Raw genomic sequence first — 27,011 nt, forward strand, 5'->3', positions numbered from 1 at the left:
GAGGGACTGGCAGCCCCTGTCAAGAAAACTCCCATCGTGTGCTGGTGATTCTAGAGTTCACCCTCACCCTGTCCCCTGGGCTCACATAGATACAGTTTCCTACTGCTGTTGTAATAAGGCTATGAACTTAATGGCCTAAAACAACACAAACACATTATCTTACAGTCCAGGAGGTCGTAAATCCAGATGGGTTTTATTGGGCTCAAAAGCAAGGGGCCAGAAGGAATATCCTTCTTCAGGTTTCAGGAAGGAAAGTGTTCTTGCCAGCTCCTATATGTCCCAGCCTTAAGGTTCCTTTCCTACATCCTTGCTTTCAAACACGGGCCACCAAGCTCAAACTGTGGATCCTCTCCCCTAAATGGCCTGGGTGCTGAGAGTACACGCTCCACCACACCTGGCTTTCCTCCCTCTCTATCTTAAGTAAACTCACAGTGGAGCCAAGGGCTTTCCTTCCCTCGTGGGATCTCTCTGACTCTGTCCCTCCCTCTTAGGTTTTTAGAGTCCCTTGTGTTTGCAGTGACTCACCGAGATAATCCAAGATAACTTCCTGTTCTCCCAATTTGCGACTTAATCACATCTGCGAAGTCCCTTTCTCTAAGTAAGGTCACGAGTTCTTGAGAGCCACCACTGGGCCATTACTCAGCCCGTCACTGACGTCACTGATGGCAGGCACACATTGGAACTCCTGGTTTCCCCCTACTCTTCATTCTGCACTTGTTTTGTTTTCTCTGTTTCAGAAAGAGTATCCATCCCCTCAGTCTTGGGGATCTGGTCCCTTCCCTAGTGCCTCTGCCTTCACTGCTGTATCTGACCGGCTCAACCCGCCTCTGTCAAGTTCCTCCCTCACACTTGTCCAAGCCACCACTGGTCACCCAGTGGCCTCCTAACTGATCTCTGCTTCCACACTATCCTGTCTATTGTCTCGTGGGCTTCCATCTTCTCTCTTTGGCTTGCTTGGTTGGGTAGCTTTGGCTTGTCTTCGTGTGGCCCAAGCTGGCCTCAAACTCTCTATATGGCCAAGAGAATGACCTCAGACTCGTTCCTCCCTTACTCCCCAAGTGCTGGCTTATGAACCTGTACGGCCATGCCAGTCTCATGCCACACTGAGATTGACCCATGGCCTTCAGACATGCTAAGCAAGTGTTCTACTAACTGGACAGCATCCTTAGCCTCCGAACTCAGATCTCAGGTCTGTGCAGAGAGCCACCTCTCTAGCTTCTAAAGGCTTAATATTTATGAACCAGTTCCCTTGAGCCTGCTGCATGCTGCTTTGGGAGAGGTGGCTGTAGGAAGCAGGCCTCACTATTCCTTCAAGAGGAAGGGAGAACTGCGTGTTCACATGCAAGGACCTTCTGGAAAGTTCCACAGAAGCTCCGAGGGGGCAGAGGGCATAGGACCTGGGGCCTCAGTCCAGTACTCTTTCTGGGAGGCCATCCCAGCTCCTTCAAGAGACATTGATCTGAAAGAAACCCAGCCATGAACCCAACTTTTGCCAAAACGGTTTGCAATATAATGTCAAGGACAAGCAACAGACGGTCCCTCAGAGGGTCCAATAAATAGTTCATCGGGAGCAAAGCAACTCAGGCAACTGCCAGAAAGGGTGGGTCTGGGGTCAGGTAAACCTACGTCTCTCTTCCCTATGCCGGCCCAATTTCCTTAGAGGAATTTTAATTTCTTCATCAGCCTGTTCTGAAGCTAAGAAACAACAAACGTAAACTTACGGACCCAGCATGACAGCTATTATGCTAAGACAAATAGATGAGACACTAGGCCAAACACCTTTGAAATTCTAGGGCCTAGGGGCTACTGCAGTGTGGCCAAAGGTGGATGTCTTCATCCAAGACTACCAGAAGGCCCAGTGCGATCCACGGCACAGCAACTCCCCAACCCCCGGCACAGCATCCCCCGCCCCCATCCAGGAGGCTGTGAGTGGAAGGAGAGAGGTGGGAGTCAGATGTGCGCGCGCATGCGTGCGTGCATGCATGTGTGAAGAGGCTCTCCCAGTCACGCCTGAGTCACACGTATCGGTCTCTTCTTGGCTTCGACTTCCAGCACTGGGATTTCTTTCTCTTGGAAGCACCGTGCAAGGCTGGGTCGGTGACTCCATCTGCCATCTCCTGGGTTTGGGCTTTGCGATGTGTGACCAGAGCCCCTGCTTTGCAAGTCCCGAGGCTGTGTAAAATGCCATGGCAGCACTAGATCTAGGCCTTCCAGATAAGCCTGACCATTTTCTAACAAAACAGTTCTTGTTTGTTTGTTTATTTGTTTGAGGCAAGGTCTCCTGCCTGTACTGTAGTCCAAGATGGCGCTGAACTTATAATGGAGGCAAGGATGACCTCAAATTTCTGATCCTCTGCCTTCAGAAACCTCCCAAGCCTTGGGATTACAGGCATGCGCGCCCAGATTACCTGGGGCTGAGACTCGGCAGGCACCCAGTGCACCATCCCTGGATAGGCAGATGAATGAGACAGCTCCTCCTCCCTCACCACGTGATACTCCGGGGTAAGAGAGAAGCCAAGTCTTCAGTTTTCCCAAAGGCTAATCCACATCGGGAGTCAGGACTGTCTGCTGGGTCTGCCTGTGTTCCAACATCCATGTTTTCCTGAATTGTCTTTCTGGAGAACAGAATGGAACTTCATGTGGTGACGGCCTTCACAGCTGGCATTCACAAGCATCCCACCATCCCCCCTTCTCCTTCTTCCCAAGGCTTTCTTTTCTCCGTCTCTTCCGTGTAGTACAATGGAGCAGAGATAGGAACCTTGGGCATGCTGGGCAGCTGCTCTGCGGCCGGACTGCATCACCACCACCCCTTGTCTGTTTTTCTGTGTATGCGCTGTATGAGGGAGGGAGGAAACACACACGCTGTGCATGCGTGCCTGTGGAGGTAGGAGGTTGACGAAGGCTGCCTTTCTTGACTACTCTCTGCCTTATTTTTCAAGACAGATTCTCACTGAACCTAGAGATCATTGATTTGTTCAAGCTGGCTGGGTGCATGTGTGCTGGTCTTAGTCGCTGTTCTATTGTTGTGAGGTGACTCCACGATTAACCATGGCAACTCTTTTAAAGGAATTGGGGTCTTGATTACAGTTTTAGAGGACTAGTCTATGATTGTCACTGCAGGAAGCAGATGGACATGGAGCTGGAGCTGAGAGTTTTACATCCTGCTTCTCAGGCAGAAGGGAGAGAGAGAGAGAGAGAGAGAGAGAGAGAGAGAGAGAGAGAGAGAGAGAGAGAGAGATTGATTCTGGGCTTGGTATACACATTTAAAACCTTAAAGCCCACCCCCAGTAACATACCTCCTCCAACAAGGCCACACCTACTCTAGCAAAGCCACACCTCCTAATCCTTCCCTAACAGTTCCACTATCTGGGGACCAAGCATTCAAACATCAGCCTATCGGGACCATTCTCATTCAAACCAACACACACACACACACACACACACACACACACACACACACACACACAAACACACATACACACACTTACATTTGTATGTGTGTGCAAGTATGAATTCATGTTACCACATGTTTGAACACAGGTTTGCACATGCCAGAAGTCAATGCCTGGTGTCTTCTTCAATTGCTCTCCACCTCAGGTACTGAGCTAGAATCTCTCAATGAACCCATAGCTCACTGATTATGCTAGTCTAGCTGGTCAGATGGCCTTGGGGATCCCTACTCTGTCTCCTGGATGTTAGGATTACAGGCAGACACGCTACCCAGCATCTCCTTGGTGTTGGGAGCCTCACTTCCCTCAGTTCTTGGGCTTACATAGCAGGCACTTTGCTCATTAGGCCGTCTCCCTAGTCCTGTGGGTTTTGTGTTTTTGAAATCTGGTCTCCCTGTGTAATCTATTTATCCTCTCGCCTCCACCTTCTACATGCTAGGATTACGGCCACATGCTACCATGTAAGTATATGTGTATGTATATATACATGTAATGTGCGTCTATTTATGCTTATATAGTATAGATATACACGGTGTCTATATCTATCTACCTGGATATCTATAGACATAGACATAGGTCATTCTTCTTTTTGACGGTACAATGCCCAGCCCATTCCTGAGTGTTTACTGGATGGCACAGGTTGCGCTAGGTGTACAGAGCTCCTCCTTTAGCCTGACTGACAACCTCCTGAGGCCAGTTCTATCACTGCTGTCCTCCTACTTTGTTCTGTACAGGTCTGGGAATGGCCTACGACAGCTCTACTGTAGGTCAGGAATGTGTGAGTTTATTAAGTACACAACAAGCCAAAGTAAAGAGTAAAGAGCAAGGGATGGATGGATAGATGGATGGATGGATGGATGGATGGACAGCAAAACATCATCAAAGCGGACCCTCCAAACACCCAGCAGAAGTCGAATGAGAAAGCCTCTATAAAGTTGCCTGCAGGAATCCCCTACAGGGCAGAGGGAATTGTCCACTGGTGAGGTCTCCAAGTATAAGAGTGAAAAGGGCGCATAGAGATGACGTCATCGGCTTGGGTACTCCCAACACCCAGTAGGAACCGACAGGGGGAGTTGAGTCAATCTGCTGGACTTCCCAAACAAGCTTGCTCTCCATGGCTCAGCCGCCTGTGGCAGAACTTCTGTCTTCTTCCCTTTTCTTTCTCGCTACAGGTATTTTTATATCATGGGATAAACAAAACTTATATCTGCTGAGGGAAAAATTTACCTACTAGCTGTTTTTCTTTTTCAAGAATGCAACAGAGTTTTAAGTTTCTTTTGTTGTTGTTGTTGTTGCTGCTGTTAAAGATGTACTTTTATTTTAATTATGTGTATGTGTATGAATAGTGGTCTGTACACATGAGTACAGATGCCCTCAGAGGCCAGAGGCATCAGATTCCCTGAAACTGGAGTTACAGGTAGCTGTGAGCTGCCGGGTAGGTACTGGGAATTGAACCTGGGTCCTCCAAAGAGCCACCAATGCTCTTACCCAGTGAGCCCTCTCTCCAGCCCCTCATTATTGTTTTTAAGATAAACTTTCAATAGGAAACTCAGCTAGCCTTGAACTCCAGGTGATCTTCCTGCCTCAACCCTCCATACAGGTGTAGGTGGCTACCCCAACAACCAGCTTTCAACGTCTAATTACGCATTTTGAACGCAAGTCTTTAAAGTTCACTGAGTTGACGTCTCTCCTCTACAGCACAGGCTGAGCTGACGCTCTGGCCGCTGATGCTAAGAGGAAGAGATCCGATGGAGATAAAAGTAAAAGAAGACCGGACACAGATGGGACACGGTGTGCTGGCCCGAAGAGCAGCAGGACAGGTTTGATTTGGAGCTGCAACTGGAAAAAGTGTTTGCTTCTGGCCGATTTGGCTTAGGTGGCTTCAAGCAACCGTCTCGTCGGCTGAGAAAGAAATAGGTTTTCCATCCTGGACTGCAGGTTCTCAGGCAAAGCTCTCAGTGGAGATGCAGGAAGGCCTCCTCCCTTCCTAGGATCCTGGTGAATCGGACCTATAACTCATTGTTTGTTCTCCACATGTGCTGGCTGCTGAACTCCCCACACACAACCGTATCAGGTGACCGTCTCCATGACCCCTACTTATAGATGAGGAACTGACTTTGCCCAAGATCACACATCCAATGAAGGGTGGGACAATGCATTCTTTACAGGGTCTAAGGAATGGTAGCCAAAGGCCTAAATTGTCTCAAACCTTCTAACTCCAGCCCTTTTCCTTCACATAACTGAAACACAGCCTCACAGGGCCCCCAACAGAGCTGGCTGCAGGCCACACAGCAGGTGTAAGGAATTGGCTGAGGTTCCCGGATTTTCGAATGACATTTGCTTTTGAAACACCTCCAGGGAGAGTGGAAGAGAATGGAGTTGAATCACAAGTGCATCCTGGTGCCCCATGGGCAGCAGAGTAACTGTCTTTCTGAAGAGGATTTGTCCAAAGAATCAAGCTGCTTGGCCAAGCACAAAGGTACAAACCAGTAATCCCAGCACTGGGGAGGCTGGGGAGGATTGCCAGGCGTTTCAGCCAGCTTGGGCTGAGGATGCAGTATCAGGGCTTTAAGGGTGGAATGCCTAGACTCTTCCATTGGATCTCTCCCTCTTAGCATCAACAGCCAGAGCTTCAGTCTACACTGTAAGAAGAGAGACGTCAATTCAGTGAACGTTAAAGACTTGTGTTCAAAATGTTGAGGCAGGAAGGGGAATAAAAGGGCTGGAAATGTAGCTTAGGGGTATTGTGTCTACCACGCACAAGGTTGTCTGATGCCTGGTGTTACCATAGACACACATGCATGTGCCCTAGAGTGCACACACACACACACACACACACACACACACACACACAAAACACAGAACCACATCTAATATTTGTCGAGGGGTGGCTGGCAAGGCTGGGAAGGGGAAATCTAATCTGTAAGTTCCCTCAAAGAGAGAAACCCCAGATCTGCCCTGGTGAGTTTCCCTTTAGGAATGCTCTGAGGGGAATGGTAAGGGCTGTTGCATGGAGGTAAATTTTTCCCCAGCAGAGAAAAGTTTTGTTTGCCCCATGATATAAAATACCTTCCAGAGGTCCTGAGTTCGATTAACAGCAACTACATGGTGGCTCACAACCATCTGTAATGGGCATCTGATGTCCTCTTCTCGTGTGTCTGAAGACAGCATACTCACATACATAAAATCTTTAGAAAAAGAAAGAGAGGGCTGGGGATTTAGCTCAGCGGTAGGGCGCTTGCCTAGGAAGCGCAAAGTCCTGGGTTCGGGCCCCAGCTCCGGAAAAAAAAAAAAAAAAAAAAAAAAAAAGAAAGAGAGAAAGAAAATGAAAATGAAAAATGGAGGTGGCTAGGAAACCGCTCCTCCTGGTACCCACTGTGGCTAGACAGAACCTTTGTTCTAGTTAAGGCTTTTCTCTGGGCTCCTTGCTGCCTGAGGTCCTACCGTAGAAGGTAATGCTCAAAGGTTGGATGTTCAGGCTCAAATCCCACTGCGCACATCCCCCACCTGGGTGAGCCTCAGTCTCTAAATCTGTTACAGACGGATGACCCCACCCTCTCAGGCTGTGCCGTGAACGTCACGATATGTGGAAAGCCCGCGCCGGTTAAGTAGGCAAGATCCAACATCACGCCACACAGGACAGCTGTTGTTATCATAAACTGTCAGTTCCCTGAAGGTGTTACCGTAATTGACTGGGAGTGTTATCGAGTTTTTTGAGTGTCACATTTAATGGCTGCCGAGCGTACTATTTTCTTTGACATTCTTCTAAATGTGTTGGCCGCTTCCAGTTTTACCGTCTTATAAATAGCTATGCGATAAACACTGTCGTGGTTCTACTTTCGCCTCCCTCGTATTTAGATTTTAAGATTGCTTCCCAGAAGCGGAATTACTAGGTGAAGGGAAATAAACATTTTTAGACTTTGGGGGCACAATGCCTGTGGTGGCACGCAGCAGGTGTTCTTTCTTCTATCGTCCCCACCTCCCCTCCCCAAGACACGCACCTCCTCGGTATTTTAGAGCATCCCTGCCCCCACCAAGAAGGCTTCATCCTCCCAGGAAATGACACAGGCCTTCTTCCTTCCTCCCACTCCCCGTGGGATAGTGTCTCTTTCAGTTATCCTCTTTCCCCTCTCTGTGCAGCAGCAAATCCTCCCTGGGTTTCCACCTTTCTTCCAGGCCTCCCAGGTAAGACCTAGCTAGTCCCCACAATTCCCTAACAGGAGAGAGAGGGTCACTTAATTTGAAGGTGTTGGTTTGTGGGATGTACCCATTGCACACCTCCTGTACAGTCGGTATGGTTCTGAGAAAACGAACCACTTCGAAAACAGTGGACTTCGTTGTCATTCAGTTCTAAGATCCAGGGGTCTAGACTGGGGGGCCGAGACAGGGAGGGAAAGCAGACACCATAAATAGACGAAGTAAAGATTAAACAAGGGGCAGCAGAGACCCGAGAGCAATCCAGATCTTTGGTTCTTAGTGCAATTCCTGTTCCTTCTAACACTGAAGCCAAGTGTCAGGTCCGGATCTGCCGGTTCGAAGAAGCTGTACCTTAAAAACAAAACAAAGGCAGTGAGAGATGGTTCAGGGGATAGAGGTGCTTGCCACCAACCCTGAGGACCTGAGTTCAATCCCCAAGAGCCACATGGTAGGAGAGAATTCCACAGGTACGCTGTCCCCCACGGGTAGATAAACGAATATCATAAAAAGTTGAAAACGAAATCCCACACATTTTACCTCATTGGCGAGCACACACTGCTCTTACAAGAACTGAATTAAAGAACTGAATTAACTGATGGCCGAGGCAAATTCATCTTCCCAGAACTGGGGCTCATGGAGCCCCTGGGCTCACCCCCGGGATTGCTCTGGGCTCTGCCCTGTGGACACACCTTTTAACCCATTTCCACCATCTGCCAGGCCCACCTAGGGATGTGAGCTGTTTTCTAAAGAGAGACCCACGATGTTGCCAAAGGCCTTCCAAGTCCAGGACACTGAGGTACACAGAACGAGGCTCCAACAAAGGCCGGAAACCCTCGGAAAATAGGAGCTCACTCTGAAGACAACTGACTCAGGGAAGAAAATAACAAAGGGGACAGGATCCGGCCTTGTGGACACATCATAGTAAACTCTTTTGCCTTCAGTACACCATCACATTTCAGTGCAGCGGGGGACGGTCTTGGTTTTTATGCCACTAGGCCTGTCCTCCCCTTCCGCTGAGATCTGTGACTGTGGGCTATGGATCCTCCATCTTTCCTCCTTCCCGATGTTTCAGGCTTTGGTGTTTGTTGCTTGCTCTCTGAGTGCCTTAGGGCCAGCTGCTTCATATCTCTCAGGAAGCCCTGACTGACAGGCACCCTGTGAGGGAGGCACAGATAGGCTCTGTGGCAGGAGCGGTAAGAATCTGGGGAAGCAGGCGAGCTGAGCTATGCTCTCTTAAAGGCGCTGCAGCGGTTGGAGCTGTGCAGGGGTGACGGATTCACGGATTCTCGAATTCTCGGGGACAGGAGAAAGGCAGTCAGATGGCACTGGATCTGTTACTTGTTGGAGGCAGGTTCTCCCTTTGAAGCTCTGACTGGCCTGGAATTCCCTCTATAGCCCAGATTCCTCCCAAACTCACAGAGACCTGTCTGCCACTCCCCAAATTCTGGGATTAAAGGTGTGTACCACCATGCCCAGTGGAATTTGGATTTTTTTTTTTTTTTTTATCTGCAGGCCATCAGAGGTTTTTGAGACAAGCAGGCGGGCCCTCTGTTCAAATTCATTCTTAAAACTAGGCCACAGAGGATAAGGAATCCAAAAGACTTGGAAACAGGAACACAGAATTCTAGTCTTGTGGGGTCTAGGAAGGGCAGCAGATCTCTTTCACTCCAGCTGTGAGCAGCGTGTGACTACATGATGGATGGGACCCGACTGCAAATTAAAAGTGCAGGGTCTTAACCGTTTCCAGACGAGCGCATAGGATTGAAACTCTGGAGCATGCTTCCAAATACAAGGCTGTATGGAGCAACAAGCTATGCTGGCAAAGCCAGCCCTTGTGCCATGATGAAGAGGAAAGGTCAGAAGACAGACCAACACAGCAGCCTTGGGCCCTGGGAAGACAAGAAATAATGTACCTTTGTGCCTTGCATTGCAAGACCTTTGTGCCTTGGTTCCTGGGCCACCCTACTGTTTACCGGATGACCTTCAAAGAAGCTACCACAAGCTCTAACTTGATAGTGTCTCTACACCTCATCTCCCTCCTTCCCTTCAGTCCCTAACTCTGTTGCTATAGGGTCTGTAGTAGCACTACCATTCACTCAGGCATTGATTAACAACTTTGATGTCACCTCCCATGAGGTCCTGCTCCCCTTGTATCTCCATCACAACCCTGTGTGTCCATCACAACCCTGTGTCTCCACCACATCCCTGTGTGTCCATCACACCCCCGTGTATCCATCACACCCCTGTATCCATCACACCCCTGTGTATCCATCACATCCCTGTATCCATCCCATCCCTGTGTATCCATCACACCCCTGTGTCCAACCCATCCCTGTGTCTCCACCACATCCCTGTGTGTCCATCACACCCCCGTGTATCCATCACACCCCTGTATCCATCACACCCCTGTGTATCCATCACATCCCTGTATCCATCCCATCCCTGTGTATCCATCACACCCCTGTGTCCAACCCATCCCTGTGTCTCCACCACATCCCTGTGTGTCCATCACACACCCCTGTGTCCATCACACCCCTGTGTATCTATCCCATTCCTGTATCCATCACACCCATGTGTCCATCCCATCCCTGTGTCTCCACCACATCCCCTTGGACCTTTACTTTCTAAATCTCCTCCCATTCGTGTGGCGTTTTCTCAGCTATGACCACTGACTGCCAAGTTCAAGCAAGTCTTTACCAGCTCAGGCTGTATTAGCTACACAAACCCACTGTCCCTCTCCCTGACCTCAGTCTGGATCCCACTCCCACTCTCAGATAAATCCTCCATCCTCCCATATGGCCCCATATGGCAATCCAGTCAGGTCACTATGACCCAGTGCCTAAGATCCAAATGTCTTAAGTTCTCTTTAGTCTTTAAGAATGGGACAAGTTTTCTTTGGCTCCTGTGGGAAGAGGCAAATGGCTGGGCAGTATAGAGTAGCATATGCAACTGGAGACAGTGGGCCTCGTGGGGCAAGGTGACAGGATATTTCCTTTGTTGTACCTTCCAGCTATATAATTCATGCTTCTTGAAGGAGGGCAGTCCAGATTGGCCGGTGTGCGGCTCTAGGGCCTTAGTGAGCCACCGAGAACTGAACTTCTAGTTGAGCGATCTCTGCTGTGTAGATCAGGGCAGTCCTAAGTGAGGGTCTCAGGGTGCTAGGCTGTGTACCTCTGTGGTACCATTCCAATCTGACCTGGCCTCCAGGATGATTTCAGGCAGCCTGCAAGCTCTCTAGGAAGAAAACTCCACCCAAAATATGTTTCCATGGGCGGTGGGGATGGTGGCTGAAGGCTCAGAACCTGAGTTTGATCTCCAGGTCCCGCATGGTGGAAGGCAAGAAAGGGGCCCTTGTAAGCTGTCCTCCGACCTCCACACACGCACCCCAACGCACAAGCAAACAAAGTAAGTAAACAGAAGTACAAGAACATTCGTTCGAACAAAACCGTGGATTTATGGACGTCTTCATTTCTCTCTACTGAGCAGGAGTCTTTCAAACACCTCCGGTACTGAACAGACTGGGTTGTTTGTTTCCTTCACAGCAAGTGGTTTCTACCCATTCTTGGAAGTTTGTCTCAGCTCTCGCCGAGAAACTTTCTCTAGCCTCTACTTCCACCGCAGCCCACACACCATGGGTGTGCAGACACAGACACTTACAGAGGCCCCAGACTGGATCAGGCCTCCTCCCTGGGCTGATGGAGTAGAGTCCTGCTTACAGTGGTGTCACCAAGCCCCTAACACAAGACTGGCCCCTGTGGGTGCTAGGCATTATCTATGAGGCCCCAGAATGAAACCGGCGAGGGTGGAGACTGCCAGCAACATCTTCGCTTGGTTTGGTTTTTTTTAAGACAGGATCTATATTGCTTAAGTTGGCCTCAGTTTTGTGATGCTTTTTTTTCCCACTCAGTCTCGAAAATGTTGAAAATGCTAGAATTACAGACCAGCCACTGTATACTCAGGACGGAGTCTATAGTGATTGAATTGACTGCTTGAATGAAGAAATGACCCAGAAGCGATGCCAGCCATTACTGCTGTTGGGATTGATTGATTTGATCTCAGAAATTTGATTTCTGCTTTCTCCTAAAAGTCTCATCCCCTATAGAGTTGTAAACGGATGCAAGGGTTTTCTTCGTGAAGAGATAACAGTGAAATAGTTGGCAAAGGGCTTGGAGGCAGCAAGGCATTTGCATCCCACGTGCCCTGACAGCTAGCAGAGCCCTCAATAAATACTCGCAGAGCGGACGAATCACACTTAGTTTTCCGGGAATGGGGGCGGGCAGCACGAAGCTCCAGAGAGAATGGTGGGGGCAGACAGCCTGGGATTACACTTTATCCACCATAATCCCACAAATCCAGAAGCCACCTGGACAGCAGTTTACTGGACTGAGCTTCACAGTTGCCCACAGGCTTCCCAGAACCACAGAGCCCCGGAGTCAGTGCATTGCTCGTGTGTGTGTGTGTGTGTGTGTGTGTGTGTGTGTGTGTGTGTGTGTGTTTTGTTTTGCTCTGAGGCAGCATTCGCTATGAAGCTCTGGTTAGGTATACTGTCCCTATCTTTGGAGAGAGACAAAAGGGGGCCGCCAATCCGTCCGAGGCAGAATCCACTTGAGGTCTCTGTCTCACCCATTCACAACTCCTCCTTTTTACTCTCAGGAACTTTTATCACGGAAAATTAAAAGATAACAAAAGCGGGGGTAGCATGTTAGAAGCCTCCAGCATCAAGATGACCAAGCCACGCCGCATCTCGGCTCATCTCAGATGCTATCTCCTTACAAGTTCAGACACAACAGCGAGCGACCGGAATCCGGGATTCACCCAGTGGCCCAAGGGGCTCCACAGCGCGGCCCCGGTCAGGTTCTAACCGAATTTGCTTCCTCCTCTTCCCGCATGGCGTGGGTCACCTCGGCCTGGTGGCGTTCCTGACACCCCACCGGTAGTCCCGGGTGATGTGTCAGTGAGTCGTCTCTCTCCGCGCGGGGCCCCCGAGAGAGGTAGCGGGCGCCCGCCACTTCCTTTTTCTCGGTCTGACTAAGACGCCCTCCCTCGAGCCTGCTCCCCGGGTGGAGGCGGGTGCCCGCACGCCCCGCCCAGGGGCGTGGCCAGGGCAGAGGGGCGGGGAAACACCCATATTTGGCCTTATATGGGCACTCACGTCACAGGACGCGCACTCATTCACATAAAACGCTGCGCTGCCGGTGGAATCCCCAGCTTTCCGGGGCAGCGAGTGGCGGGGCCGGGTGCCGAGCGAGCGGGGCGTGGAGAGCGTCGCGCGGCCCCTCGCGCCGGGCTCCGTTTGCAGGCCACAGCCCCCGCGAGGTGGCCCGCCGGTCCTCGGCCGCCGGTCCTCTGGCAGCTGTGGTGAGCGCAGCGTCGGGCCGGCATGAAGGTCACGTCGCTCGACGGGCGCCGGCTGCGCAAGATGCTCCGCAAGGAGGCGGAGGCGCGCTGCGTGGTGCTCGACTGCCGGCCCTACCTGGCCTTCGCCGCGTCGAGCGTGCGCGGCTCGCTCAACGTCAACCTCAACTCGGTGGTGCTGCGGCGGGCCCGGGGCGGCGCGGTGTCGGCGCGCTACGTGCTGCCGGACGAGGCGGCCCGCGCTCGGCTGCTGCAGGAGGGCGGCGGCGGCGTGGCGGCGGTGGTCGTGCTGGACCAAGGCAGCCGCCACTGGCAGAAGCTGCGGGAGGAGAGTGCCGCGCGCGTCGTGCTCACCTCGCTGCTGGCCTGCCTGCCCGCCGGCCCGCGGGTCTACTTCCTTAAAGGTGAGCTTGTTCGGGAGCAGGCTGCCCCTTGCCACGCTGTGCAGGGACACCGGGGCCCCAGGGTTACCTTCCTGCCTAGGAACTCTGCACCGGAGAAAGTCACCACTTGCGGGAGTGTGCACCCCGGGGTTTGACGTGCGCTTGGGAGGTCTTTGCAAACGTCAGCTCCCAGGGCTTCCTTCTCCCCACCCGCCTTTCCTCGAAAGCGTCTGGCATCCTCTCTGTCCTCTGGGCTGGGTGGGCTGAGAAGGTGCTGCGGGCGATGCTCCCTAGCAGTTCCGGGGGCCCAGAGCTCTTGCTGGTCTCTGGCGCCGTTTGCAGACCGCGGGGGTGTGGGGGGCGGGTCGGAACCTTTCTGTACAGATCTGGCGTGATCAAACAGGTCGAGACCCTCACCCAGGAGAGTGGCGCCGCGGTGTCCCCTTTATTCCCGCCTAGACAATTAGAGTGCGTTAGGCTGTGTCTTGGTGGGCCTCTTGCCTTTTTGACCCTGGCAAGTCCCTCCCCTTCCTCTCCCTTTATTGCTTTTTATTGTTAGCCTCCAGCCTCCTCCTCCTCCCCCATCTAGGCGGTTCTCAAGCTTAATTTGGGAGCTGACTGCTTTCCCACTCCTTTTATCCCCTCTTCCCCAGCAGGGGATTATCCCTGGGGCTGCCTCGGAGACTACCAAGACTACCAACAGGCCAGCCTAGTTAGGAGAGGTGCCACGGGGGCTGTAAGATACGAGGAGATTCTGTGGCCTTTGATTTTAGGCCTTCAAGAGCCGCCTCCAGGCCCAACTATTTCACCTGCTGGGGAGATAACTTTGGCTTCCGGTTGTGGGTGTGTGATTACTCTCAAACCCCACATCATTGATTTCTGGGTCATTTCCTGTGACTACTCCTGCCTTCTAACCTCAAAAGTATGGGAACCCTGGCCTGGGTGCAGAGGAGAAAGCTGACGCCGGTTAGGGCCCCAGAACTCTGATATGGTTCAGAATTCAGGTGCAGTGAGCTGAGCCCGGTGTCAAAGCCATGCGAGTTGGAATTTTTACACTGTAGGCCAGGAAGATTCAAAGGCCAGTGGGTAGCTTCCCAGCTATTAACACCTCTTGCTAACTGTCCCTTGTTGATCCCATTGGGAGATAACAGGTGGATGTTGCTGCAATCCCAGCTGAGCTAGGTGGAAGGGTGGGTGGCCTTCTCTAAGCTCTGCAGAGGTATGAAGTAATGTGTGTATCCAGAAGGCAATCTGAATAGGGCCGAGGGTGTTTAAGGAAATAGTGTCTTTTTCATACCCTAAAACCTAGTTCCTCTCCAGAAACAGCAACAGGGATTTCTTGTTGGATAATTTCTCTGGTAGTATTCAGAAACAAATTAAATCCATATCCTTCCAGACCCTGCCCCTTTTCACCCGTCCACGTTATGTGGTAGTGTCTGGTGATAACCACTAGGTTACTCCCAGCCTGGCCGTGTGAAAAGCGGTTAAGGGGAGGGTAGATGTATGTCCTTGTCATGTGCTCTGGCATTGTGCAGCCTTGTCCTCCTTTCAGACCGTGGAAGCTGAAAGATCAAAAGTGATATGCATTTGGTATTCGGTAAATATTGCTGCCCAAACTGTTGCAAAGGAGGATCCCTTTCTCTTCAACAGAGCACTCCAGATGTGCATTCCGCTTTGACCTAGTGGCAGTTCCCTCACCCACTGACACGAGATGCTCAAGACCAATTGGGTGGCTGGCGCTTGTTTACGTATAAGTGCCGGTGTGCTGCCTCTGTTCCTTTGGCAACACAGGGATGACTGAAAGTAGACTCATTCTGAAGAAGGTTGAGGCGGCCTTAGGAATTGCTAGCACTCTTGCAATCCGAGTGAGGCACAAGTGAGACAGCAGAGAGGAATGTTCTGTCTCCACACCTCCGATGGGAGTGGGCGGAAGGCAGAGACCTAATCTCCTGACCCCAGCCTGAAGAGGCAAACCCTGTCTGTCTGTCCTTCAGCTAATCTGAGATACCCTGCCTGTCTCATCTTAGGTTGTCAGCAACACCTCTTTCTGCCCCTCCTGCCCGCCAGCTCTAAATGGTCTAAATAAAGCCTAGGGGTGAGGTAGCCCTAAGGCCTCTCTTCCTCAGGTTTGGGAATGCTTGGGCTGATCTTTCTCAAACCCACAAACCTTTTATTTTGTTTCCTCGAACCCAAACTGTTAGACCCAGGCCTAACCCTATGATTTATTCACTAGAAAGCACTGCCCCCAAGGATATGCAGATTAGCATCATTCTGTAAGGGGCTGCATGGGGGAAACTAAGCCACCAACACCTTCACCTCTACTCCCTGACCCCTTCTAGCAAGCACCCTGTCTTCATGACAGAGAATGTGACCATTTGTGGAAGACCAGAAATTTCTCCAGGGAGCTGTTTGTCTAGTGACCACAGGGGAGATTTGGGGAGAACTAAATGGGGACAGGGGTGGCAGAGGCTGAGAGGAAGCCAGAATGACAAGGTGACTCATCCTGGGAACTGGCTGAAGCTCTGGGGAGGGAGTTGGAGGCCTCGATGTAATCCATTAACCATTTGCTGCCTGCAGCAGTAAGCCCTCTACTGTTGGGCTGTCTAGTACCAGAAGACAGAAATGAAAAACAAAAACAAAAAAAAAAAAGAAAGGACTTTGTCTCGGGATGCGTACTTAACTGGTGGCATGACACCAAGCGAATCCTTGAGGCCAGCGAAAGACAAGCAGGTTTTCTGGAGGCTCTCTGAAGTACCTCAGGGTGATGTCTGTTAGAACAGAAGGTTCCTAGGCAAGAATGCCCTGCCTACCTAGAAGCCCTTGGCTTTCTAAGGGTCTTGAGTTATTGGCTTTTCCCTCCTGGTCCTGAGTCTAATGTGGATACATTTCTGTTACCTTGTTTTTCTTTTTCTTGTTTGGAAACAGTCTTCAACAGCTCCTCTTCCTCTCCCTCCTCTTCCTCTCCCTCCTCTTCCTCTCCCTCCTCTTCCTCTCCCTCCTCTTCCTCTCCCTCCTCTTCCTCTTCCTCCTCCCTCTTCCTCCTCTTCCTCCTCCTCCTCTTCCTCCTCCTCCTCTCCCTCCTCCTTCTCTTCCTCTTCCTCCTCCTCCTCCTCCTCCTCCTCTTCCTCTCCCTCCTCCTCTTCCTCTCCTCCCTCTTCCTCTCCCTCCTCCTCTTCCTCTCTTCCTCTTCCCTCTCCCTCCTCTTCCTCTCCGTCCTCTTCCTCTCCCCCTCTTCCTCTCCCTCCCTCTTCTTCTCCCCTCCTTTTTCTTCCCTCTTCCTCCTTTTCTTCCTCTTCCTCCTTTTTCTTCCTCTCCCTCCTCCTCTTCCTCTCCCTCCCTTTTCCTCTTCCTCCTTTTCTTCCTCCTCTTCCTCTCCTTCCTCTTCCTCTCCTCCTCTTCCTCTCCGTCCTCTTCCTCTCCCTCCTTTTCCTCTCCGTCCTCTTCCTCCCCTCCTCTTCCCCTCTCCCTCCTCTTCTTCTCCCTCCTTTTTCTTCCTCTTCCTCCTTTTCTTCCTCTTCCTCCTTTTCTTCCTCTCCCTCCTCCTCTTCCTCTCCCTCCTCTTCCTCTCCCTCCTCCTCTTCCTCTCCCTTCCTCTTCCTCTCCCTCTCTCTTCTTCTCCTCCTCTTCCTCCTCCTCTTCCTCCCTCCTCCTCTTCCTCTTCTCCTCCTCCTCCTCCTCTTCCTCTCCCTCCTCTTCCTCTCCCTCCTCTTCCTCTCCCTCCTCTTCCTCTCCTCCTCTTCCTCTCCCTCCTCTTCCTCTTCCTCCTTTTCTTCCTCTCCCTCCTCCTTTTCTTCCTCTTCCTCCTTTTCTTCCTCTTCCTCTCCTTCTCTTCTTCCTTCTCTTCTGCCACCCCTTCCTCCTCTTCCTCTTCCTCCTCCTCCACTGCTAAGATTATAGGCATGTGTCCCCATGCTCAGCTTTAGAGACTCCCCTTAACGCTTAAGTGAGCCTTCTGGGGGAGTTGAAATACAACACCGACATCCTCACATGTCCAGACGTCTGCATTTCCCCTTTGGTTTAGAATGCGTTAACTTGATTTACGACTACATTGGCGCTGGAGAGGAGCTTGTCAGTGACTTCAGGACCTTTCAAGTGAGAAAGGGCACGTTCCCTCATGACCAGGAGAGGATACAGCTGCAGTTTTTGCTTAGAGCAAACAGGCTAGGGGAAAAGCCAGTTTAGGAGTCTTAGAAAAGCAAAGAAATTTTGCATAATCACATCTTTGTTTTACATAAACAAGAGAAAATATAGCTTTTTGTTTTTTGAAAGGATATGGCTAATATTTACCAGATGCCAGATAAGCCACTTCTGATAGACACAAGATGTTAATCGTTGCCTGTCTTTGAGAGAACTCTAAAAACTTATTTATTTATTTATGTATTTATGTGTTTATTTATGGGGGGTATGTGTACCATGTATGTATGGGAAACCAAGAGGGTCAGAATAGGTGTTGAACATACACACACACCCCAGCTTGAGTTACAGGTGTTGTGAAATGCCACCATGTAGGTGCTGTGAACTGAACCTAGCCAGGTTCTCTGCAAGAGCAGTTAAGAGCTCTTAATGACTGAACCATCTCTCTAGCCCCAAACGACAGACTTTTAGAAGCGTGTGGTGGGGTGTGTGTGTAAAGTCTGATTTTTATTCTAAAAGTAGTGGTTTTGCTCAGCGTTTACTTACCTACTGCCTGTGCATGTGTCCTAGGTAACCTGCAGAATTGACCTCTCCTCCCTCATGTGATTCTCAGGGGGAATCAGGTCGACAGGCTTTGTGCTTTACCCACTGAGCCATCTCACCTGCCCTGACTCAGTTTTCTTATATAACTAGAAGTCGTATTCTTACCTTAGGGCGTAGGTCATTGTTTTAGCATTCGTACTGGGGTGGGGGTGGGGGTGTTGTTCTGACAGCTTGAAAACCCAGTGCTTCTGCCTGGCTCACGTCTTGCTTGTCCCTTTATTTCTGAAGGCGGGTACGAGACCTTCTACTCACAGTATCCTGAGTGCTGTGTGGATGCGAAGCCCCTTTCACAAGAGAAGCTCGAAGGTGAGAGAGGCCTCCTCAGCCAGTGCGGAAAGCCCATTCTCAGCGTCGCCTACAGACCAGCTTATGACCAGGTACGTGCTTCTCAGCTGCTGCCTCTGCTCCTTCCTCACATCCCATTCGGTCGGGCTCTGTGTGATAAGGAAGCTAAGTGTTCTTTAGTGTGCTGCTGCAGCTTGCCAACGGGGCTCCCATCCGAGAGTAAGTCGGCATTCTTCCAGCAGCCCATACACAGCTAACTAAAGTCCCTGGGCCACAGGATGCCGGGTAGCTTCTGGAGTAAAGGGGAAGTGAGAGATAACATTATTATTATTAGCTGGCTTGGGAGGTTCGGGGAAACTTGGAAATGCTGGTTTGGGTTTCCCTGAAGACATTGAGAGCTGACTTTCAGGCTTCCTGTGGTGTTTGGTTTTTTTAAGATTCATCTTATTTTACGCGTATGAGTGTTTCGCCTGCGTGCATGTACGTGCATCTCGTGCCTGCCTGCAGAGGTTAGAATCTGGAGTTACAGAGGGTTGTGAATCACCACGTGATACCGGGGATCCAACCCAGGTCCAGGTCCCCTGCAAGAACAACCGCTCTTAGCTGCCATCCCTCCAGCCCCATTCTCAATTTTATTTGTGTAGGGGTGGGGGGGTAGGGATAGGCTTGCTTCATAGATCCTCCTCCCCAAGGCTGGGGTTGTAGACTTGGGCCACCATACCTGGCTGTCTCCTCCAGGATTCTCTGGCACCAGAGGAAGTGGAGATACTAGAGGCCTGGATGTCTCTGTAAGCATATGAGGTCTTTTGGTTTTTCCTCTACAATAGACTACGTTGTACAACTCACTGACCGTTAGGAGAAGGGACACCTGCAGAACGACGGGGGAAAGCTGGTGAGCGCCCAGGCCTGGCAGAAACCAGACTCTGACCCTTATCGGCTATCGGTTAGTGGGATGACTGTCAGTGTAAGGCCAGTTTACAAAGACTCCAGCTGCTGGTTCAAGGCCGCCCTGGGCTTATGGCTGTTCTTCAAGTCTGTCTGATTCCTTTCCCGTTAGCTGAGACACCTGACTTGGAAGGAGGTTTTCAGACTTTTCCCCCCAAAACAAAGAGCATACCTACTAAAGAGCCTTCTAGATGTGGCTGAAAACGTCAGCCCCCTGCCGTGGGTAGAGCTCAGCCCCTGGACAGAGTTCTAAATAGGTGGCCTTGTTTCTATGGGATCCTTAGTCATTGGAAGTCTCTTACCCTGGCCAATGCTAGGGTCATGGGTTCTGTTTGTTTTCTTTCATGGAAAACCAGCTTGAGGGATGAGCCTGCGGCCACAACATCCATCTAAGCTGGAGGCCTGTTTGGTTGGTTGTTTTGTTTGTTTTTAATTTGGGCTGTGTTTTGCCCCTTTCTCAGAAATTGAAAGAGTGGTAGCAGGTCGTGAGAGCTCTGTAGACCTCTGGCCCACTGAGGGTGGGATGCTGTGATATGCCTTCAGCCCTCACCATGGGGAACCCCGGACATCGAGAGAGGCCCAGGCGAAGCTGTCATATCCTCCGGGTTTTCTGACAGTCTTCGGTGTCTTCCTCTTGAGTTAAATGGAAGACTCAGAAAAGGAAAGAAATAGAATTTCAGAAGTGTGGTGGGCCAAGCGGCAGGGGGAAGTTGGAAGGTGTCCCAGGCTGGTGTATCAGCATTTTCCAGGCACTCGAAGGAGTGTCCAGCCTGCTTCTTTGAAGGCGTGGCCATGGGGCCATGGTGGTGGGTGTCTGATCAAAGGCAGAGCCGAGTCTTGGACTTGAGTCTCTGTCCTCTTTTCCAAGAAGGAAACCATTTTTCCAGTTTCTAAGCAGTGGGGAGCTTGGGCTAGACTAGGTTGAACTGGACCAGGCAGGCCCAGGGGATAGTCTGCCCTCAGGCCAAGACCAGACTTGTGGGGGTTACTGAACTCCAGTATCTGCCCTGTGTCCTTCTTCCCCAGGAGGGAAGCTGTATCCTACTTATTCATTCTTCACCTGAATGAACATAGCAGCTGGATAATATGCACGCTAACAGTGCATTGGTTATCTCTTATGTATCTTACCCGTCACCCCGAGACATAGACATTGCTCCCAGTTTTTTGTTAAGGGGCTGTCAAAGCTGCCCAAGCCCCTATTGGCTGAGAAGCTAGGAACTCACCGAGAACTCCTCTCTCAGATGTTGGTTCCTAACCTCCGAAAGGCTGCCCTGTGTGTGGCAAAGGGGAAGGGTGCAAGTGGACTCATAGAGAAAGACAAGAAAAAAGTATTTTCTTCCTGTTTTTGCTGACAGACTCGATAGGTGAGCCTGGCACACACCCATAATCCCAGCTGTAAATTCAGAGACAGCCTGAGCTACACGGTGAGTTCCGGGCCAGCCAGGCTCCACACCGAGCACATGTCTCAGGGAGGAGGGAAACAGAGGCAGCCCTTGTTTTCTCATCCCGAGCTGTACAGTCACTCAGCTAGGACCTGCCATTCCTGCTGAGCAGTCAGAGTTGGGGTTCAGTCCCAGCTCCCCCCTCTCACTGCCTCTGACATGGGTACCTTGTTCAGTCCTGTCTGAGCCTCAAGTAACTGTAAAACAGCATTTTTACCTACCCTGTATATCTGCTGTAAGATTAGGAGCTGTAGGTGTCTCAAGCCTCTGACACTGTAGAGCTCGTGGGGAGGCTGGTTGTCTGTCTGTAACTCCGTTGGTAGACTGCTTGACCACCACACACTGAACCTCTGGGTTCAGCCTCCAGTACCATGGGAACTGGGCATGGAGGTACGCGCTTCAATCCCAGCATCTGGGAGATGGGAGCAGGACTATCAGACTGCATCCTGCACCCAGCCCAGCATAGAGTGTGAGGTCTGTCCGAGGTACATGAGAACCCATTTCAAAACATACGTGCGCGTCTGTGTGCATGTTCCCGTGCAAGTTATCATTAGCTTTGCATAAATTCTCTGTTACTTTTGTCTGTGTGGTTAAATTTGCTTTTGCTCAAACACCTCGAGTGCTGGATAGGTTACGACCTGCCTGCTGCTGACCCCCTGCCCCCTCACTTGATCCCTTATCTATCCCTTACTACTGGTCTGGCTAAGAATTTCCACTCCGTTCTTTTTCGGGGGCAGGAAATAGGGGGCTCTAACAGTCACTGGCCTCCTCTGGGCACCTTAGAACACTTAGATATGCAGATTACCAAGTCTCTCTAGCCCGGTGCTCCAATCAGTCTCACCTCAGGGGTAAACAGTCTTAGGCTCTGCATCTGCAGCTCCAGACACCTGGGTGTGGGTGATGACCTCAGCCCTAACTCCTACACTCCATGTGAAGGTGGGGGTGTGGGGAAGCCCCTCTGCCTGTGACCTAACAGCTTCTCTGAGTCTGAATTCTGAGTAGGTCGTGGTTATTTTCAGTTCTGAGAAACATTCTTTTTGTGGAGGGAAGAGTAATGATATAAAGGGCTGTGATGGAGGAAGGGCTGTGATCGAGGACCCCCATCCCGTCCAAGCCTCTCCCTCCGTTTGGTCGATGGATTACCTAGGAAGCTGCCCTCAGGTGCATTGGCTTGTGCTGATTCTTTCTCTCTGTGGAATATGAGCCTAACCGAGGGCCCTTTCGGTCCCCACCTCTTCCCATCCCTGCTAGCATCAGAAGGCTGCTAGGAATTCTAACCTCCTCTGTGCGTGTGCAAAAACAAAAAAAGAATGGAAGGAACTCTGTCCCTGTGAGTTTTGCTGTCACTGAGTCACGAGAGTGGAGAGTTTGCCAGGATGGAGGCACCACCCACACTCTTGGCTGGATTGCCCCGGCCCTGAACTCTCTCTACCTGGAAACCAGAAAGGGAACCTCCCATCTTAAGACACAAATAGGTCAGGGTTGTTGTTTTTCTTCTTCCAAGTGAGCAAACTAATCCGATATTTCCTGGTTGTCCTTTGTCCCTGCACCAGGGTGGCCCAGTTGAAATCCTTCCCTTCCTCTACCTTGGAAGTGCCTACCATGCGTCCAAGTGCGAGTTCCTCGCCAACCTGCACATCACAGCCCTGCTGAATGTTTCCCGCCGGACCTCTGAGGCCTGCACCACCCACCTACACTACAAGTGGATCCCTGTGGAGGACAGCCACACCGCCGACATTAGCTCCCACTTTCAAGAAGCAATAGATTTTATTGGTAGGTTCAGTCCCCCCCTCCATCGCTTTGGGAGCCTCCTTGGAGTAGAATACATCTTTTTACCTTTCGGTATCTTGGTTTGGTTACCTTCTTGGAAAGGAACGAGTCTGTTGTTTTGGTGGGCAGCAACTTCTGTAGCCCTAGGTAGCCTCAAATTTGCTCTAGGATCAAGAATGACTTTGAGCCCCCGATCTTCTGCCACCTCCCAAGCAGGGGGACCAGGAGTCTGCCCCGTGCCTGGCTTAAGGAATGTCTTGTATATGCAGCCTGTAGAGTTGGAGCCTCCTTCTACGTAGGCTAGGCTATTTTTAAAGCAGGCGGAAGGATGGAGGGAACATTCCTTATGCACCAGTCCTCGAGGGCCCGGCAGCTTTGCATGGTTCTGGAAAGCGGCTCTGGAGGTGGTTGGTTTTTGTATTTCCAGCTAACTATGGATTAAAGACGGCCCTGAGTCAAGCCCGGTGGCTGGTACAGGGAAAACCTGGCGCCTTTTGCATGGCTCCTCTGTTCCTATGAGGCAGTTGTCATCTGCTCCGTTGTACAAGCCTGAGGCCTTGGCCTCTAGTTGGACGGAGCGTGGGCTGCCAGTGCTACCTAGTGTTGCCGTCTTTGCTCTCACATACCAGATCTCCTTCCCCATTGTGGCTAGCCTGATCTCTGCCTCAGATGTGGAGATAACACTCCTCAGCTGTATGGCCTCACCTCCTTCTCTCCAACACGCGTACTTGCTAGGATTGAGACATCATTTTCCTAGAGCTGGTTAAAGGCAGGTGTGAGGCACAAGGGTAATTACTTAGCACAGGTAGCAATTAAAAGGCCCCATTCAGCCACGTGGAAGGAAGGGCCTGCGCTCACCACACACACGATGTCATAAGAAGTGTTGACAAACTCACCAGAGGCACAGGCCGAGGCTCTCCCTGTCAGCTGAGTCTCTGGGCTCAGAAGCAGCCGAGATGCTGGGTTGTAGGTGGGAACTCTTGACTTTCCTTCATGCCCTGGGGAGGGCTCTGCCCTCCTCAGTCTGTTATTTAATCACCTGGATGGCTACTGAATGAAGTCATGCAACCTGCGCCCGTCCAGTTCTGAGAAACCTCCCTCTGCATCCTGTGTGTTGCGTCTGTTTGTGGACACAGTCACACAGACCCAGTGTTTCATAAGTGCCCGGTATGTGTTTTAAACCCAGACACATGCCCTGCCAATGGAAGGAGGAGCCTCCCCAGTGGCCTTGTACTCAGATTAGCACTTGTCCCTTCTAAGGAAGCTGGAGACTGAGGGTGGCAGGGGCCTAAGGTTTAGAAAGGTCCAGAAGCAATGCCTTAAGACTCCTTTCTGTTCTTGAAGGAGACAGTGACCCACCACGTGCTCACAGCCAGTGGAGGGGGGGGGAGGAGGAGGAGGAGGAGGAGGAGGAGGAGGAGGAGGAGGAGGAGGAGGAGGAGGAGGAGGGAGGAGGAGACAAGATTCTGTAATTGCCTCAGCCCCATACTACCAGGGACTGGGCTCTCCTCTGAGCTCACAGTTCTTGTTGGGGTTTATTATTCCTTCTGGATTGAGGGGCTGCCTCCAGGAGCTCCGGGCTTGCTCTGGGGTTTTGTTGCTCAGACTGGAAATCTTAGCGGCTCCTCCCTGACCCCTTAGATATTTGATCTTTCAGATCTAGATCCATTTTCAAACTTTTTGAACTTGTTAAGCTCGTGGGTCCCCCACCCACGTGGTAAGAGGGCATTTCCCTCTTGTCTTTCTGTTTGTTTTTAGTACTATGGTCTTAAGCAGTAGCACTTACGGGTACATCTAACTTCCTGTGAGGAATTATTTCCTCCCTCTCTAGAGAGGGGATTGGGGAGGCTTTTTGTATGGTTCTGACTTGATACGAACTCACCTTTAACCTTTCCTATTTTTAGCAGTTTTACTTGGAAGGGTAGGACAGTAGCAGGGGACCCTTCTCTCTCTCTCTCTCTCTCTCTCTCTCTCTCTCTCTCTCTCTCTCTCACACACACACACACACACACACACACACACACACTTTGTCATAGTGATCGAAAGAATGCTAACTGATGGTGACTTGAGCAATGACTCCCACTGTTGAGCAAGATGGAGTTTGCAAAAGCCATTAATATTCTCCATCTAGTAAGCGTCACTTAAACAGGACTATAATTAGTGGCCGGGCACTGCTTGTTATATGTTTGGTGGTGAGAACCCTGAAACCTCACCAAACATCCTGCCCTGGCCAAGCAAGACAGGGTGCCCAGGGAATGCAGAAGACCTCTTCCGGGATGGGGCCTGTGTCATCACCATTAGATGAGACCTGGAGAGACTAAGTTGTTTTTCCAGGTTGGTCTTTGAGCCTAGGACACTCTCAGAAAAATTACACACATGCCCAATAATGAAACCCGCCTGTGGTTTCGAGGATTTTCCCAATGCCTTTGAACCCGATCCTGGAACGCAGGGTAAGGTGGCTGTCCCCAGGGAGGATGTTTCCAGGGCTGGCACGTGCAGTGAAAGGATCTGTGCAGGTGTCCTCGGAAACAGCTCCGAGGATTATAAATACACTCCGTTGGGACATGTGTCACTGGGATTCAAAAGCGCTGCTGCAGTGTCTTGTTACGAGCCCAAGCTTGCCCTGAGCCTATGGTCCTCCCATCTGTGGTGCAGATACTGGTTTTACAGACTATAGGATGTACCCCTGTACCCAGCTGAGGACCAGGGCCCTTACACTGGCACAGTGAAGGACGGCCAGTTTGCACAGGTTGTGCTCTGTGTGCCCCGCCTCCAGGCTCTACACTCAAGCTCTAGCTTACTGACTTCCTCTCTGCTTCATTCCAGACTGTGTCAGGGAAGAGGGAGGCAAGGTCCTGGTCCACTGTGAAGCCGGGGTCTCCCGGTCGCCCACCATCTGCATGGCTTACCTCATGAAGACCAAGCAGTTCCGCCTGAAGGAGGCCTTCGAGTATATCAAGCAGAGGAGGAGCGTGGTCTCTCCCAACTTTGGCTTCATGGGACAGCTCCTGCAGTATGAGTCTGAGATCCTGCCTCCACACCCACCCCCCAACCTCCCTCCTGCCAAGGGGAGGCAGCCAGCTCCACCTTTATAGGCCACTTACAGACACTGAGCCCTGATATGCAGGGTGCCTACTGCACATTCCCTACCTCAGTGCTGGCACCGGTGCCCACCCATGCCACCGTCGCAGAGCTCCACAGGAGCCCCGTGGCCACAGCCACATCCTGCTGAGACCAGTTGGCTACCAGCGCATCCCCAAGAGCAACTGTGACCTTTGGATTTTTTAAACTTGTGGACATTTCATACCCAGCAATACTGAAGACCTCTCTCCTCCCGCTGCCTCGTGAGATGGTGAGGGTCAGCAGGCTTGCAGATGCACTTCTCAGGCTAACCCCGAGGATGGGTTCTCGGGATTGTAGGAAGGCCAAGCCATGCCCCCTAGCACAGCGCGTGCTGACTACTGTACTTCCAGAAGCCCTGCCCACTCAGGACCACCTGTCCTTGCACCTCAGAAGTCCCGCCTTCTCATTTCAAGTGTAAGGCAATACACAGTCACAGCAAAGTAGGAGCGAGCTGCGCTGGACCAGGAGAGGAGGAGTCCGCCCGTCTAGGAGGAAGCACAAGTTTCACTGTTAATTTGAATTTCGGCCAACTTTGTCTGTCTCTGTCCTCTGTCACTTCAGGGAAGAGAGCTGGTCACCGCCCAGTCAGAAAAGTTAACCCCGCTGGATTTGTCGAGACAAAAGGACCTGCCTGTCTGAACCCAGAAGTGTTTCTGAGGTTCTGTCTAGGGTCCCATGGAAGCTGTTGGTGTAAGGAGAAGCTCCTGACTCATTGGAGTTTCTTGCTCATCGAGGGTTCCTCGGTGGCCTTGGACTTTGGCATGGTTTTTACAAATACTTGAACCTGTCCCGTCGTCTCCTAAAGCACCTCTGGTGTCATTCAGAAAGTTGTCAGACCCTAGACCAAAAAAACCACCCCTTTGAGGGGGGGTGGCAGGAACTGCTCATGCTTCTGGGTCAGTGGTGGTGACTGACATACTTCTTCAGTTTAGTGTCCTGTGTGCTTTTTTGTCATCCATTGTGACAATGTTTCCTCCCTACCCTGGGGAGTCGTTTTTCAAACTACTGATTCTGGGGGTCTGCATCGTTTGCAATGTGGTACTACTATGTTCTTCGTAGATTGTTTTTCCAAGGGGGGAAAGGCAATAAGTCACCCCCAAACCCATGTGAATGTGAAGAAAAGCAGTGTTGATTTTTTTTTATATATATATATATGTAGTACAAAATTAAAAAATGACAAAAAAATAAAAATAAAAAATGCTTGTTCTTGTGAGTGGTGGCTTGGGATAGTCAGGCTTGCTTTTGGGCGAGGACTGAAGTCTGCCTTGCTGTTCTTCTGTGTGGCCTGTAAGTATACCTGGGTGTCACACACACATCCGGTACCT

General features: G+C 51.1%; 1 protein-coding gene across 1 annotated transcript; it reads left to right on the forward strand.

The window, feature by feature from the left end:
• Positions 1–12,830: 12,830 nt before the first annotated feature.
• Positions 12,831–25,833, forward strand: Dusp5 (dual specificity phosphatase 5). The gene is given in 5 exon segments (XM_032892190.1): positions 12,831–13,405; positions 18,350–18,498; positions 22,347–22,566; positions 25,390–25,596; positions 25,599–25,833. Coding segments are annotated over 5 exon segments (1,152 nt in total). The 5' UTR covers positions 12,831–13,026; the 3' UTR covers positions 25,796–25,833.
• Positions 25,834–27,011: the final 1,178 nt, after the last annotated feature.

The sequence above is a fragment of the Rattus rattus genome, chromosome 2 (genome assembly GCF_011064425.1).
Source record: "Rattus rattus isolate New Zealand chromosome 2, Rrattus_CSIRO_v1, whole genome shotgun sequence".
Taxonomy (NCBI): domain Eukaryota; kingdom Metazoa; phylum Chordata; class Mammalia; order Rodentia; family Muridae; genus Rattus; species Rattus rattus.